The sequence below is a fragment of the Scyliorhinus torazame genome, chromosome 17 (genome assembly GCF_047496885.1).
Source record: "Scyliorhinus torazame isolate Kashiwa2021f chromosome 17, sScyTor2.1, whole genome shotgun sequence".
In the NCBI taxonomy this organism is placed as follows: Eukaryota; Metazoa; Chordata; class Chondrichthyes; order Carcharhiniformes; family Scyliorhinidae; genus Scyliorhinus; species Scyliorhinus torazame.
Genome location: NC_092723.1, coordinates 168,635,539 through 168,653,324, shown reverse-complemented (window position 1 = coordinate 168,653,324; position 17,786 = coordinate 168,635,539). Strand labels below are relative to the sequence as shown.

The window sequence follows — 17,786 nt, the reverse complement described above, 5'->3', positions numbered from 1 at the left end:
ATGAACCTTCTGTGTGGCACCGTATCAAATGCCTTCCTGAAGTCCAGGTATACTACATCTACAGGGTCCCCATTATCCACTTTGCTTGTTACATCTTCGAAGAACTCAAGCAAATAAGTTAATTAGTGTGTGTCAAGACTGGGTCAAACACAATAAGGTGATTAAGCTGTGAACCAAATTTGGTGCCAAGATTCAAATTCTCTTGCAGTGCATAGACTGTCAATGAAAAACTGCTCAGATTGAATGACAATCACAGCCAAGTAATGAGAGGGGTGGTGGGGAGGGGGGAGCTGTTTGTATATACAGAATGAGATGATGAGTAGCAGGGGAAAATATTCTAGTGCTGTCTTCTGTGAAAAATCAAAAGTTGAAGAATAGTTTTTATAAATATTATCTACTTTTAAGTAAAGCATAGAAGGAAACAGGCACACTTTGAAACACAATTTTCACTATTTCTTGAGCAGGGTTCCCATGGAGACACTATTCTGACCATTTCACCTGTGTTTTTCTGGTGTCAATGAAATTGGACACTAATACATCACTGAAGTATAATTTCCAGTTGTACAACCTGTACCTCTGGCACAACAATTTCACTTTCACTGCATAAGCATGCTCCAAGTTCCCACCCACTATAGGACACACCTGGTTTTCAATCCATTCATTTCACAATGGACAACCATTTGTCACCCCAGTTTTAGACATTGACAGCAAAGCTGTAAATCTACTCCAGTCTTAAATAATTGAACATCATGCCTTTCCTAAATGGAATCATTGTTGGAAGTGCAGTATTGTCATTACCGGGTCACTCCTCTGCAAGTTATTTTGTGAGGCAATGACCTCAGACAAAGAATAAACTCATATATCTTGAATTCTCCCTGTTTTAACGATACATGAGATTCACTTAAAGCCAATTTAGGATGGAAAGACAAGTAGAAGTACATTAGGACACTCCTGTTTACCAGGCAGATTTCTGCTTTGTGAAGAAAGAGACTGGGTGGTACATTGGCATAGTGGTTAGCACTGTTGCCTCACGGCACCAAGGACCAGGTTCAATTCCCACCTCGGGTGAATGTCTGTGTGGAGTTTGCGCATTCTCCCCATGTCTGCATGGGTTTCCTCTGGGTGCTCCGGTTTCCTCCCACAGTCCAAAGATGTGCCAGTTAGGTGGATTGGTCATGCTGAAATTGCCCTTTAGGGCGGAATTGGAGGAATAGGGTGGGGGATTGGGCCTAGGTAGGGTCGTCCTTCTGCACTGTAGGGATCTTATGATTCTATGGTAAACAGCAGTGCAAAACTTCCAACTCCAGAGCGTAAATTGCAAGAGTTTTTTTTAACAGACCTGTTCTCTGGAGGTATTGGAAACAACATGTGCCATTTAAGCCACGTATAGTTCTACAGTGCCTGCAAGATTCATGTGCAGACATTGTCTACACAGTATTTAGTTGGAGGAACGATTGAGTCGCATACCAGACAGACGGCTTTTTGGATATGTTGTCAAAAGAGATACACAGAGGCATATTCCTTCCAAATTAATTCTTGTATGATACATTCTCACACCCAAACCATACAATGAATAGACTGATTTGTTGGCACTGCATCTAAACAAAATCTACAAGTGGCAATAGCATTTTAGAAAACAATTGAAGCTCAAATTACGAGAACGTTTTTTTACGATGAACCACAAACTTAGGTTTATAGTACATTATTCTGATTTATAAAGAACTTAGTGAACTTTAGACCTTCAGTTAATTTGAAAAACGTTTAAATTGGGAAGTGTGGATGTACAAAGGGACGTACAGGGGTATCCTTGTACGCCAGTCAATGGAAGTTGAGAGGCAGGTGCACCAAGCAATTAGGAAGGCCAATGGTATTTTGGCCTTCATTGAAAGAAGATTTGAGTTCAGAAATAGAGCTGTCTTACTGCAGTTATACAAACCCTTGATGAGACCACACCTGGAGCATTGCATGCAATTTTGGTTTCCCTAACTAAGAAAGGATATACTTGCCATGGAGGGAGTGCAGCAGAGGTTCACTGGGTGGGACTGTTCTATGAGGAGAGATTGGTTTGACTGGGCCTATATTCATTAGAACTTAGAAGGATTAGAGGAGATCTGATTGAAAAGTATAACATTCTAACAGGGCTGGACAGACTAGATGCAAGGAGGATGTTTTCCTTGGTTTCAGAATCTAGAACCAGGGTCTCGAGGTAGGGGGTGGACCATTCAGGACTGAGAGGAGGAATCTCTTCACTAAAGCGGTGGTGAATCTGTGGAATTGTCTACCACAGACGGCTGCGGAGATCAAGTCACTGAATAATTCAAGAAAGAGACAGATTTTCTTTTTAGATTTTAATGGCATCAGGGCGATGGGGAGAAAACGGGCATTAAGATAGAGCAATCATTTTCAAAGTCAGGGTCACGACCTGCGGTTGGGTCGTGGGTGGGTGTCGGGAGGTTCATGGGGCCATGCGTCATGGCGTTCCCGATTGCGGGACGTACTGCCCAATGGCCGTGACCGGCTTTTAAAATTGCTGCTGTGACCTGGTATCAGAACAATGGCAGTCTGTTGCATGAGCGCCGCCTTAGCAATGCACAGGCTCGGAGCGCACTGGGGCAGACCGCCTCCTCCTGACATCAGCAGCTCACCCAGGAGCAGAGTTTGTTTTAACATAAACATAGTTTTTTTTAATCGATGGAGTCTTCCTGCCTGGAGTGGTGGCAGTGAGCAGGTCACGCTTGGCGCGAGAGGCATTCCCCAATTTTGCAGCTGGCAGCATTGCTGGTGTGAGCTCCAGGGCCTCAAGTGAATAACCCACGAAGAAGAAAAAAGCAGCATAAAGGTGATTACTTGAGGTATGGGTTTATTAATTGTGCCACTGCAAATCAGGATGCAAGGCCCATGTGTGTTATATGTAGGGAAGTACTGGCAAATGAAAAATGAAAACCCTCAAAACTTCAAAGACATTTCAAGACGAAGTATGGCGAGTTCGAGGACAAACCTCTTGATTTTTTTCAACGGATGCAGTGATATCTTAAATCATCAGCTGAAGTCATTATCAGAAATGTAACACTGAATAACAAGGCAAGTGAGATTGTGAGGACCACGCAGGCTCACCTGTCCCATTAAAGGTAAATGAAAATGGTGCGTCGCGAAGTTTGGGCAGCGTGGGTCACGAAGGTCGGCCTGTATGGGTCGGAAGGATGGGCGGTTGGTAAAAATGGATCCCGGGCAAAAATGTTTGAAAAACGCTTAGAGGATCGGCCATGGTCATATTAAATGGCAGAGCAGGCTCAAAGGGCCAGATTTCTGTGTTTCAGTATTGTTTGTATAAGGCTTTGATTTTAGTGCTTCCAATTTATATATATTCTGAGCGAAAATTTTCAATGCTTCAAATTTGCAAGTCAACTTTTTCTTAATGCATTCTGATCAGTGAAATCTGTTATGTGCAAGTTTTCATTTGGCTTCAATGATATGTATAATTCGGAGGATCATTGAGGTTCTCCTTGAATCTCTATTTTTGCTACTTCAACTAGCAGAGAACAAATGTCATTATTTTGAAATAAATAATCAATTTAATTTTTGTGCTATACACAATTTTCCTAATATCTCCTTTTTTATATTCAAGGAGCATCAGTTGGGAGTATAGTTATAGAAGAAGGCCTTTTAACCCCTCTGGCCGATTCGACCATTCAAAGAAATCATGGCTGATCCATTATTAAACTCCACATACTTATTTTTTCAATACTTTCGGTTAACGAAAGTCCAGCAATCTCAGATTTAAAATTTACCATTGATCTAAGCATCAATTGCCATTTGTGGAATAGAAATCTAAACTCTTACCATCCTATATAGGTAGAATTGTTTTTTAATTTCACTTACTTGGGACATTTTCTATTGTGAACATATTTTGATTTGATTTGATTTGATTTATTGTCACATGAACCGAAGTACAGTGAAAATAATTTTTCTGTGGCCAAGGGAACGTACACAGTACGTACATCGTAGACAAAAGAACAATCAACAGAGAACATTGACAAATGGTACATTGACAAACAGTGATTGGTTACAGTGTGGAACAAGGGGCAAACAAAGGGTGACTGTGTGGAGAATGCATGTTCCCCCCGTGTATGCGTGGGTTTCTTCCTGGTGTTCCGGTTTCCTCCCACAGTCCAGAGATGTGCAAGTTAGGTGGATTGGTCATGATAAATTGCCCCTTAGTGTCCAACGCTCTGCAGGTTAGGTGAGGTTACGGGGATAGGGTGGGGTAGAGTCCCTAGATAGGGTGCTTTTTCAGAGGGTCGGTGCAGACCCGATGGGTTGAATGGCCTCCTTCTGCATTGTAAGGTTTCTATGAAACCTGAAATCACTCCAGTGAATGTGTTGGAGAATTTCAGTACTTTTATGAAAACCGTATTAGGAATCTTAAAAAAACTCAGAACAGGATATTTTGAGGAAATGTTTCAATGACTAAGTTTCTTCCATTCATACTTTCTCACCACATTGTGACAGCGACGTCAAATTTCTCCTGTTTCAAAGGCCACAGCGACATACAGCCCATCAACATATGTAAATAACTAAAATCCTTCTGCCAACTAGGCAAATCCTAAAATCCTTTTGCCAAATGTCACCATGGGCGGCACGGTGGCACAATGGTTAGCACTGCTGCCTCACAGCTCCAGGGACCCGGTTCAATTCCGCCCTCGGGTGACTGCCTGTGAGGACTCTGCACGTTCTCCTTGTGTCTGCATGAGTTTCCTCCGGTTTCCTCTCACAGTCCAAAGATGTGCAGGTTAGCTGGATTGGCCATGATATATTGCCCCTTAGTGTCCAGGGATGTGCAGGTTAGGATATACGGTTACAGGGCAAGGGAGTGGTGGTGGGGTGAGTGGATATGGGCAGAGTGCTCGTTTGAAGGGTCGGTGCTGACTCGATGGGCTGTAGGCCTCCTTCTGCACTATAGGGCTTCTGTGATTCAAACCTTTGAAACAGAGAGTGCTGCAAATACTCAGGACAGAAATCTGCATTGGAAAATAGGGTCAGAACATTCTCCATCTCTAAGATTCACCTGCTATTTCTCTTTGCTGAGGGAATTGGTGTGTAATCCGAGCATTTCCCACTTTAATTTTTTAATGCAGACTGTCTTTGTTTTAGGAAGATGTGTCTTATTTTCACCTTCTTATCTTGGATACTTTGGCATCTGAATTTTACAGAATCCCCATGGATTCTTATCTTTTGGGGCGCTGAATGGGTCCTTCTGGCTCTGACAGCTAAGGAAGATTGGGCGATGTGCCCCAGGAGGATGAGCAGGAAATACTCCTGCGCCATTCCATTAATCCTGTGTCGCCTTTGAAAAGCAGCAAAGCATCACAATATCAGACCTCGCCTCTCTAACTTCATCAGGTAAATTTACCCCACAGGGGGACGGCATTTCGCCCTTCATGGCCCTTCAAAAGACTTTTTCTCCAAAGCCCTTCTTTGTTGTGGGTATGGTAGCACAGTGGTTAGCAGAGTTGCTTCACAGCGCAAGGGTCCCAGATTTGATTCCCGACTTGGGTCACTGTCTGTGCAGAGTCTGCACGTTCTCCTTGTGTCTGCGTGGGTTTCCTCCGGGTGCTCTGGTTTCTTCCCACAGTCCAAAGATGTGCAGGTTAGGTGGATTGGCCATTAGTGTCCAAAAAAGGATGCTTCACCCGATGCTGGTGCTATGTAGTTACATTGTGTGCCTTGTGTTGCCCTATTATGTATTTTCTTTTATTTCCTTTTCCTTTCACTTAATTAATGAGCTGTTGAGCTGCTGGCAGAAAAAACACTTTGCACCGTACGTTGGTACACGTGACAATAAATAAATCCAATCCAATCCAAAAGGTTAGGGTGGAGGTGTGAGCTTAGGTAGAGTGCTCTTTCCAAGGGCCGGCGCAGACTCGATAGGCCGAATGGCCTCCTTCTGCACTGTAACAGCCTCCCCGAACAGGCGCCGGAATGTAGCGACTAGGGGCTTTTCACAGTAACTTCATTTGAAGCCTACTTGTGAAAATAAGAGATTTTCATTTCATTTCAAATTCTATGATTCTATGATTGAACAGCTAGGTAAATAACCCAATTAATGTGGGTACTATGCTGCGCCTGCAGTCTCTGCGCAAAACAACTGCTGTGCCCTCAACCAGTGCTGAAATTGACATGCTCGTCACTTTCACCGGCTGAAAGGCACTTTGATGACTGAATTTCCATCGATAGCATCCTATCTGGTTGCATCACAGCCTGGTATGGGAACTGCTCTGCCCAAGACCCCAAGAAACTTCAGAGATTCGTGAACACCAGTCTATCACACGAACCTGCCTCCCATCCATTGACTTCATCTACACCTCCCGCTGCCTGGGGAAAGCGGGCAGCATAATCAAAGACCCCTCCCACATGGCTTACTCACTCTTCCAACTTCTTCCATTGGGCAGGAGATACTGAAGTCTGAGAACACGCACGAACAGACTCAAAAACAGCTTCTTCCCCGCTGTTACCAGGGGTGAGATTCTCCGACCCCCCGCTGGGTCGGCGAATCGCCGGGGGCTGGCGTGAATCCCGCCCCTGCCGGTTGCCGAAGTCTCCGGCACTGGAGATTCGGTGGGGGCGGGTATCACGCCGCGCCGGTTGGCGGGCACCCCCCCGCTCGATTCTCCGGCCTGGATGGGCCGAAGTCCCGCCACTAAAATGCCTGTCCCGCCAGCGTAAATTAAACCACCTACCTTACCGGCGGGACAAGGCGGCGCGGGCGGGCTCCATGGTCCTGGATCCGGGGCGATCTGGCCCCGGGGGGTGCCCCCACGGTGGCCTGGCCCGCGATCGGGGCCCACCAATCCGCGGGCGGGCCTGTGCCGTGGGGGCACTCTTTCCCTTCCGCTTCCACCACGGTCTCCACCATGGCGGAGGCGGAAGAGACTCCCTCCATTGCGCATGTGCGGGAATGCCGTCAGCGGCCGCTGACGCTCCTGCGCATGCGCCGCCCAGAGATGTCATTTCCGTGCCAGCTGGCGGGGCACCAAAGGCCTTTTCCGCCAGCTGGCGGGGCGGAAATACGTCCGGCGCCGACCTAGCCCCTCAATGTTGGGGCTCGGCCTCCAAAGATGCGGAGCATTCGGCACCTTTGGGGCGGCGCGATGCCCGTCTGATTTGCGCCGTTTTGGGTGCCAGTCGGCGGACATCGCGCCGTTTCCGGAGAATTTCGCCCCTTTTTCCTAAATGACTCTCATATGGACTGATTTCATTAACACTACACCCTGTATGCTTCATCCGATGCCAGTGCTTATGTAGTTACATTGTATATGTTGTGTTGCCCTATTATGTATTTTCTTTTCTTCCCATGTACTTAATGATCTGTTGAGCTGCTCGCAGAAAAATACTTTTCACTGTACCTCGGTGCACGTGACAATAAACAAATCCAATCCAATCTAAAGGCGCTGTTTGGGAAGTAAGTGGGCTGGTCGGGACGTTGCGTGACTTCTTGGGGAATATGATCCAAAGCACAGTCTGTTGCCGGGGGCAGCTGCAGGGCGGCCTGTTCACCATCAGAAGAACCGAGACGACTTCGTGGCTGGGGTGGGAGGCGGCCCCTCCTTGGGAAGGGATTATGGACTGACTCAACTTCCTCCGGCTTTCCAAATCACAACCAGCACGCCAAAACAGAAGAGGTGTGGCCGAGGATTCCCGGGTGGGGTGAGATCCGGGTGTGACGGCTGAGCTCAGGTTAATATCATGGGGGGGGGGGGGGGAGATGCGGCGAGACTGGGAGGAGTCTGCTTTGCCAGATGTCCAAGCCAGTGTTTGCTGCTTCCATTGATCCCTGCCCCTGCTGACGGTGCAGAGCTGCTGCGTGTGGGTGGGGGGCACAGGGGGTACAAATGGCTCTCTCGCAGTTACAGTGTCTGGACGAAGGGAATGTCAACTACCGGACTAATGAATCCAAGCCGGAGTTCTACTACAGCGAGCCCCAGAGGCTGGCACTGGAGACACTGCTGGCCGGCGGGGCACAAGCCTTCAACCAGACGGTGGCCAAGGAGAACTTGAGGGAGTTCCTGTCCGACTTGGACATCGAGCGGATCCTGGGCTCGGTGCGGGGGTTCTTACCACCGGAGGAGCAGGAGGAGGAGGAGGGTGGCAGCCAGCGGCAGGAGGGAGAGGGAGAGGGGGGCAAGGCGGAGGAGAAGAAGCCCCTCTCCCTGCATTACTGGCCCGACACCTCGGACATCACCCGCCCCTGCCTGGACCTGGGCTGGCCCGATTCCGCCGCCTATCGCGGGGTGACCCGGGCCAATGTGTACACGCAGCCCCCTGTGGAAGGTGCAATCCACATCAAGGAAATTGTCCGCAGGATGATCAGCCACGCACAGAAGGTGAGAGGGGGGTGGAGAGGACAAATCCCAAGTGGGAATTTCACAGGAGAAAAGTTTGAAATGGTGCTCATTAAAAAAAAAGAATCACCGAGCTCAGAGAGTAATAAAGGGAGAGAGAGGCGCCAACATCACTAAATCTTTCACAATATGAAGGGGATGGTGAAAGCTTGGCCAGGAGAGGTGTTGTTTAAGAGGGTCCGAGTGGAAGAGAGAAACGGGGAGCTGAAGGGGGAAACCCCTTCTGAAGCTGAATCAGATTGGAGTGCAAACGTTAACTTTCTGTTTCTCTCTCACACAGATACTGAATGTCCCCAGCACAGAACAGACCGTTAGCACTGTAACCACCGTAAACAAGTCTGTCCAGAACATATGTGTGATCATTTCTGATCCATTACATCCCACAAACCGCTTTAGGATTATGTGACATGTCTAATTCCATCTGGAGAAGATAATGGACATGCAGCCAATACTTTAGGAGGGGTGGGGGTAGCGACACATACTGCAAAGCTGCTCACGGGAATGACTTTCGTCTTGTTTCACTTTAATGTTATGTTTTGTGAACTTGATCGAAGCCCCGCTCCAGCAGGCGCGGGTTGCACAAGGGCTGCTGCGGGGACGGCGGCAAAGGTGCTGCTGGCTGGCTGTAACCGGGGACGGTGCCACACTCGCTGCAGTAAGGATGGGGAACCGGGGAGGCTGTGAGGGGGAAGCTGGGGGCAGGAATCAATCTTCAGACCACGTCGCCCCATTCCATTCCGCCAGTCCAGCCGGCTAACGCAGCTTCCGCGATGAGTAATCCTGTGCTGGCTTCATATCCACCTCAAGCTTTCCAGCGCATCTCGTTATCCCACTCAATTAGTCATCTAATTGTATTTTGAAACTATCAGTTATTTACCTGGACCACTTCCTGTGGCAACGAATGCGACTCCCACATTCTAGCCACTCTGACTGAAGACAGTTCTCCACAATTCCCTCTTGGATTTATGAACAACTTTGTGTTCAGAGCCCTCAGTCTCGGATTCTCCCATAAATGGAATCGTTCTTCCCAAATCTCCCCTGTCCAAAGCATTCCTATCAGATCCACCAGGATTCTTCACTCAGTGTCTTTTCACCTATGAGCTATGGAGCTGTGAGGCAGCAGCGCTAACCACTGTGCCACCGTGCCGTCCCCAAGGACAGGCTACACAAACTTACTTTGTTTTGCTTGAATTTATAAAACTTGATCTAATCCAAAGGGTTTTAGGGTAGATACACATACTATTTGCCAGGTGGGGGAATCCAGAATCAGGGGACAATATATTTGAGTTAAAGCTCGGTTAATTTATGAGTGAAATTAGCAGGCACTTTCCCACATGCAAGGTAGGGCACAACTCTCGTCTGCAAAAGGCTTTGGAAGTTGGACCAATTGACATTTTCGAGGCAGAAATCAATGTTTTTTTTGTACGTGAGGTAATGGAGTCAAGGAGCTTGTAGCAAAGGCAGGTAATTATAATGGAGGTACCCATTAGCTATTGTCTAATAGAATGGTGGGATTGACCCAGCCCACTCGTCTTCCACTTGTTAAAGCTGAGAATGCTGGGAAAAGCCACAGAACGCAGAACAAGTTGCAGAGGAATGAAATAAATTCTCATCCCTCAGCCCAGCAGACTGTAATTTTGTCTTCACCATTAATGTCATAACATTAGGATGGTTACTTTATCTTCACTTGGTGTAACCCATGTGTCAGTAGTATCCTAATACATATCCTCATTCATAATTGCTCGTATTCCAATATTGTGCTAATTTAAACGCTCAGATTCAAGCTAAAATAAACTTTGGGTTTGTACTGCCCAATAATGGCTATATTAACCTATCACAGCAAGTAACTTAAATTCCAAATTTTGATGTGAACGCAAATCCATTTATAGGAATTGGAACATGCTAATAAACACTTTGAAGGGTTCTAACTCAGAAATCCCCTTACTTGTCCATTCATGTCGGTCATCAATGGAAGGGGAATTTACAGAGCTCCCCAAACAACAGCTTCTGGATTGTATTGGAGAGCTGAGCAAGGAAGGAAAGTGCAGGGTAGAGTACATTGCTTCTTTTCAGCGCCAACGCTCTTGCCTCTGAATCAGAAAGTTTTTGGGCTCCTCCAGAGACCCCAGCACATAGTATAGGTGGTCTTTTGATGGGCTGAATAGCCTCTTTCTGCACTGTAGGGATTCTATAGTTCTATGACTTAAATGGCTGTAATGGACACACTTTGGGACATCCTGAAGCCATGAAAGTTACTATAAATGTGGAAACTCCTTCTTTACCTGGGTAGTCAGAGTATTCTTTTGTGACTGGCGCTAATAAATGCAATTACTTGTTCCTGTGCTGTACTTTTCTTTGTTCTTTGTCTATGATGGTTTTAGTGCTCCACACAAGCATCCACCATCTTATTTGATCTCACCCTATTAGCACATACTCCTATTTCTTAATCCCTCATGTACCCATTTATATTTTGCATCTGTATTTTTCATGTCTGTAGTCCATGGGTACAGAGGTTTTCTCTGACCTCCTGATTGGGGTTATTGAAGACCGTCTTACATTCAAAACTAGTTTTGGTTTCTCCCACAAGCAGAAACATCTTTTCTACATTTGCCTTATCTCAATAGAACTCCATTCCAAAAGAGTGAAATTCATTTCGCCCACAGACAGTGGAGAATGTCAGCAATAGATTGATTCCATGACCGTGTCGCATTCGAGTGTGTAACTACAACTTGCTTTTCTCACGGTTCGCAGGTAATCGCTGTCGTAATGGATTTATTTACAGACATTGATATCTTCAAGGACTTGCTGGATGCCAGCTTCAAGAGGAAGGTTCCTGTGTACATTATCCACGATGAGGTCAACATAAAATATTTCTTGAAGATGTGTGAGAGTTCAGGAATGCACATGGGGATGCTGAAAGTGAGTGGGATAAAGTGTACAACCAGATTGGCCAACACTGGTGTTAAGTGTCAGTTACCAGCTTAAAAAAAAAAGTTTACTCTGTAATGGTCATGATAACCTAAAAGGCTGCACAGAGGAATGCATGAGGTTTTGTATAAGATATCCTGGTATGGTAAAACATTAAGAAAAAAACATACAATGGCTTTTTTCACAAGTGAAAGCGTTTTGGTTTGACAGCCTGATGATGTCACTTTCGGCTTATTTCAAAGGTCAGTTGCCTTTTAATATTTTGCAGGGTTTGTTTTATTGATTAGGATTAAAACTGACCGCACAATGCTCTCTTTCACCATATACCTGTACAGCAAATTAATTAGCATTTATGTGAGCGCAACAGATGCTGCAGATACACTGGTTATTCGAGAGCATTTGAAATATAGACACCCCTTGCTGAAAATCCCTTTCCTGTACCTGCTGCTGATCTGTATGGAAGCCTACAGCACTGAATGACAAATCCATGTCTGTCAATTATTAAGTAGATGCTTTGACCTGACATCCTGGACAACACGATCAGTTTACATGCATCTCTGAACTCCAAGCTTGGATTAGTACCTTGCATTCATCAACAGGTCTCTATTCTAATCCATATTACGTACCAAATTTCCATTTGAACACAGTTTATCACATCTATTTCTTGGGTGTGAGACTGACATTTCGGTTTGAATGTGATGCAGACGGAAGAGGTTTCATGATGGAAGTCAGAATCCAAAATATCTCTTTTTGTTTACTAACTGTGCCTTTTCCCGTGTGAGTTTAAGTGATTATTCCCTGTGTTGATGATATAAAAGTACTGATAAAAGAATAGCTTGCTCCACAGTATCAATGTTTTATTGAATATCTATATAGACTATGCCTTGTGATATTCCGCAGTGGGGAGTCTCTGAGTTTCTGAACCAGAAGCTCATGTCCCACCCAGGACTTGATGACCAAGGAAGGTGCGTCCATAACGCAGCCAAACAGGTTGAATGTGTCAACCTTCAAATCCTCTAAACACACCAATGGCTGAGTTAGGAGTGAGAGAGATGCCTGGTTAGCCACGCTTGATGTGGAGTGGCGTCCCTCAAGTTCTAACCTCTGGCAACAGACTGGAGAAGTGTTCCGGGAATTACTAGCTATGAAAACTGATGAAAGTCTGCCTTAGTGTATCACTAGGTGCAGGAAGTGAATTGGAATATACTAATTACTAATAATTCCTAATAGTAATTAATAATAAATCCAATACAAAAATCAGGAAGGTTTCTGTACACAAGAGTGCTTGGAATGTGAAAGTGGCGACCACATGAAGTAAATGACTCCGATGCTTTCAAAAGGAAACGCAATGAGTAGATAAGACAAAAGGGGATAGAAAGATTTGCTGAAATGCTGAGATGGGGTAGATGGAATGAGATGAATGTCATGTGGAGTATTAATACCAGCAAAGATCAGCTGGGCCTGTTTCTGAGTTGTATATTTTGTATAATCTTTGTACAGGCTTTGAGTTGCCTATTCCTGATACTGCTGTATAGGGCTTGGTGTCGAGTTTTGTCCAATTACGTTCTCGTGAAATGTAAACTATGTTGAAGACACTAGATAAAGGCAAGCTGTTGTTGATATTTAATACGTTCTGCGGTCGTCTGGTTTCTACACGACGTTGATGACCAGATGGTCCAAGAAATATATACAACTGCATCAAGATTTGATTATTAAAACTAACTGGAATGCTTATACAACATCTAGGTCACCCAAAAGTGTTGTCAGAGCTAAAATATTAAACGAGAAGCGGGCTCAGGGAGTATAGAATTTCATGCAGATACCATCAGTCACAGTTTTAAGGTGTGGTCACCACGCAGAAGCAAATAACAGAGAGAAAGGCTCAATGTTTAGAGGTGTAACGAAGCTAGCATACCGGTTATAAACAAAGCATCCGGAAAATCTACCTTCTGTCATTATCCATTGAGTGAGGCTAATGCCAGGTCTCTTCTCTGCACTGATTGCTGACATCAATTCTTACTCAGGATATTTGCATTTGAAGCAAAGTTTTTTTTAAAATGCAATCTCAAAACCATGATATGCCAAAAGAACAAACATCAAGTGACTTAGTGAAACAGCAAAGCAAGGGTGCAATTTAAAAAAAATAATAAGTGTCGATTAAGAATGGGAGACCCACAGATAATTAAAGTATTCCCTTACCATGTGATCCTATCATATCAGCTTATTGGGACTGTTTTCATTAGAATAGATGATTTTGTTCGGTATTTGCAATTATGAAATGATGGGGCAAGGATCGATTGAAATGGACATTTCTGGTGATGTTAGAATTAGGCGATATAATTATAAGATTAAATGTAAAAGATTTAGGACCAAGTGTATGCAGACCCTTCCTGCATTACAATGCTGCGAGGCTATGGGATGCTTGATTGGGAGTTAATGTTTACCGCAGAGACCATGTCAGCATTTAAGAATAGGTTAGATAGATGGTTAAATTAAGATGGTTCACAAAGAGGATATGGGAAGGCGGGAGGCACGCAGGATTAGGATCCTGCTCATGTGGAGGATCAGCAACAACATGGACTACTTAGGTGGAATCTGCTTCTCGTTGTAATTTGAACATGATGTTATATTGTTCCAACATTGGCAATTTTTACCTGTTGACAATAAAGTTGAGGGATGGCTCAGACACTATTCAGAGACACGACTCAATAGCAGTCCGTGCATGCATTTGTGCATGTGTATGCATGTGTGCCTCATTTGCAGCCAGAAGGCCAGATTATTTGTTTGTGTTAAATCAGCAGAATGAATTCTGAATTTCAGGAGAAATTACAAAAATTGTTTCCGATATATTGTGCGTTTTGACGGAGTACAACTTTTGATTACGGTCCAGATTCTTCGCTCCCCCAGCCGCGTATTTCTCGGCAGCATGCCGTTCGCTGGTGGCAAGATTCTCTCTTCCCGCTGCTTGCCAATGGGGTTTCCCCATGCCCCCGGGGGACCCACGGGCAGGGGTACGCTGCTGGTGGGAACAGAGAATCCCAAGGGTTGGAGAATTCCGGCCTACATTTGTGAAAAACGTAATGCAGTCGGCATATATTCCCTCCTGACTATTGCGTGGGATTTTCTAGCTGTTCACGCTGGCGGGATCCTACGGCGCACCCCGACCATAGGTTTTGCAGCGGTGAGGGGTACGTTTAACGGGAAACCCCGTTGACAATGGGGGAACCAGAAGACTTCCCTTGCCAGCCACTTGCGAGCTGCCCTCTGCTGTTGCAGAACTCACCGCGATGGCACTTGTAATTTTTCAGCAGCCTGTCAGATTTTGGTATTGGGAATTGTAGTAACAATAATAATCTTTATTGGTGCCACAAATAGGCTAACATTAACACTGCAATGAAATTACTGTGAAAATCCCCTAGTTGCCACACTCTGGCGCCTGTTCGGGTACACTGAGGGAGAATTCGGAATGTCCAATCAACCTAACAAGCACGTCTTTCGGGACTTGAGGGAGGAAACCGGAGCACCCGGAGGAAATCCACGCGGACATGCAGGGAGAACATGCAGACTCCGCACAGACAGTGACCCAAGCCGGAAATTGAACCTGGGACCCTGGATCTGTGAAGCAGCATTGCTAACCACTGTGCTACCGTCCCGTCCAGTGCAAATGCTTTCACTTTTCCACATGTGGAATGTAGCCTTCTGATTATCCTGCTTAGAGTACCAGCTTGAAATAACTATCTTATGCCTTAGCCACAAAGCAATTTATTTTAAACAGCAGCACTTACTTCTGTCCCATTAATTTACAATGAACAGATGGTGCAGTTTTAAGACAGCCGCAATATAACTTCTCAAGGTAAGTATAATCTCTTAGCAGTGCGGTAACAAATATAAAGATTTAATTACAATGGCAGGTTATAAATAACAATCATGGATTTCTTAAAATTTGCACACTGCTTGCAGAATATGTAATTTTATAATTTCAAAGCACATTTTGGAAACTAAATGCGAACTTTAACCAAATGTTGTTTTTGTATTTTTGTATTAATTTGAGGGAGATCAATAGCAGCAATAACCAAACTTTTATATATAATCACCAGTCTTAACAAAAGTCCTGTTTGTGCTTTACAGTGCACGATAATAGCTTGCATTTATACAGTGCCTTTAACACAGTAAATATCCAAGGCATTTCCCAGGAGTAATTATCAGACAAAGTTTGACACCAAGTCACATAAGGAGTTATTAAAACTGGTAACTAAAAGGTTGGTTGAAGACATTGGACAGGATTTTCCGCGTACCCCGCCGCGTGTTTCACGGTGGCGCCGCCTTTGTCCGGTGGCGGGATCGTCTGGTCCCACCATTATTAATGGAATTTCCCAATGAATCCACTCCTGGGCACTGTTGACTGGACTGGAAAACCCCCTGGAAGTTTCCGGCCCCAGATTTTAAAGGATTAAAGTGCACAAATTAAATAGTTCTTTCAACGATCTGACACAGGCTCGAAATGTCAAATGGTCTCCTTTTGTTTAGTATAATTCTCAGGTGGTTTTAATCATCCACGATTGTGAGTGTCACTGGTGAGGACTGCATTTATAGTCCATCCTAATTGTGCTTGAGAAGGTGAATTCCTGCAAATAGGTACACTCACAGTCCTATTAGTGAGGGAGTTCAAGGATTTTAGCACAGTGACTGCGAAGAAACAGCGATATATTTTCAAGGAAGAATTGTGTGTGACTTGAAGGCGAACTTGCAGGGGGAGGAGTTCCCATGGGCCTGCTGCCCTTGGCCTTCCAAATATTAAGGGCTGTGACTTTGGAGGTCGCTGTTGAAGGAGACAATGAGTTGCCACAGTGCAGATGGTATGTGCTGGCAGTGAAGAGAGTAAATATTTAAGGTGGTGGATGGGACGTTCATTAAGTGAGCTGCTTTGCCCTGGATGATGTCAGACATCTTGTGTTAAATTCCCTCTTGTTGGAGATGGCCCTTTCCTGACAATTAAGATGACGGTGTGGATGTTGCTTACCACTTGTCAGTTCAAACCTGAATGATGTTCAGGTCTTGCTGCAAGTGGACAGGGACTCCGTTAGTAGCTGATGACTCACAAAAGGTACTGAACACTGTGCAATCATCAGCGACTTGGCCTGCTAGATCAGTAGTGGTGCTACCAAGTCACTCTTGCTGATGAACATTGGAGCCCCCACTCATAAGGACACTCTGTCCCCTTCCTACCTCAATACTTCTTCCAAGTGGTGTTCAACATGGAGGAGTACTGATTAGCAGAGAGAAGGTGGTGAGTGGTAACTAGTAGGTGGTTTCCTTCCCCATGTTTGATCAGATGTCATGACACCTCATGAGGACCAGCACCAATGTTGAGAATTTCCAGGCCATTCCCTCCTGTACCTCCACCCCTCATCAATCTGTCCTGCTGGTGGCACAGGACATACCGAGAGATGTTGATGGAGGAGTCATACCTTACAGCCAATGCTGCAGACTCCTCCATCAACATCTCTCGGTATGTCCTGTTATTTGACTAGTCGGTGGTTCAGCTCTCCCAAATTTGGCACAAGTCCCCAGATGTTAGGCAAGGGGACTTTGGGATAACTGGGAAGAGTTTCAATTCAAGTGCCAAAGCCAATGCCAGATAGTTGATATGGTTTTATTCTTCTTCAACTGTTTGTAATGGCTTGATACAACGGAGTGGCTTGCTAGAGAGGAACTAAAAGTAAACCAATTTTCTGTGTTAACCAAAACTATTGATAGAATTTGCTTTGGACGCAGTTTATGTCACGACTGTTGATTTCTTGGGTGTTAGCTCCCTTGGTAAAACATTGCAACCTTTCTATTATCTTATAAGTAATTATAATAATCAGCCTAACGTTACTCCATTATGTAACATTAGTACATGATTCAATTGGGTCTACATTTCTGAGGACCCATTGGTGGCAATACTGCAATTTGATCTTGAACATAGCTTGTAATCACCTAAAGAAATAGAACTCCGCAGTCTTTGTTCTTTCCATGTTGGTTAAAGCTTAGAAGCAGCTTTTTGAAAAGTTCACCCTGTCCAGCGTCGGCTATGACTCCACCTGTTGTGCAGGTATGTTGGCAAATGGCATCTGCTGTTCCCCACCCTGCCCTCCAGCTCCACAGGCTGTGACTTGTCATGCTTTAGAGTTCTCCTAAATGTTTTCAACTCACTATTTACTCCAATTGAGTACTTGAAATGAACTGAATGTCACCCACAGCTCCTGCTCCAAATAATGATTTGACTATTCCTTTAATGGCCAACAGCAGAGAAATGAGGGAAACTGAATCTGGACATAAAGTAAATTACCTCCATTTGTAATGGATATTGACATCATTATTTAAGCAGACATGGTCCTGAAGAAGCAAATCCCTCCCCCCTCCCCCCCCCCCTCACCCCCACCCCCAGTCCCCATCCTGCCACCCACCATGACTTGA

The 17,786-nt window shown here is 45.0% G+C and overlaps 2 protein-coding genes across 4 annotated transcripts in view; one reads left to right on the top strand and one right to left on the bottom strand.

The window, feature by feature from the left end:
• slc5a10 (solute carrier family 5 member 10) overlaps window positions 1-17,786 on the bottom strand; it is a 236,055-nt gene that overhangs the window by 63,003 nt on the left and 155,266 nt on the right. The window lies entirely within an intron of this gene.
• Window positions 7,802-17,786, top strand: part of LOC140394388 (uncharacterized) — a 50,381-nt gene continuing 40,396 nt past the window's right edge. Inside the window, exons 1-2 of one of the 3 annotated variants that reach the window (XR_011935869.1) lie at window positions 7,802-8,381; window positions 11,151-11,318. Coding sequence is in view for 2 of the 3 variants with exons in the window: in XM_072481618.1 (XP_072337719.1) it covers window positions 7,890-8,381; window positions 11,151-11,318 (660 nt within the window). In the remaining variant the exon portion in view is untranslated. The remainder of the gene's footprint in view (window positions 8,382-11,150; window positions 11,319-17,786) is intronic. The other 2 variants (XM_072481619.1, XM_072481618.1) reach the window with 2 other exon arrangements.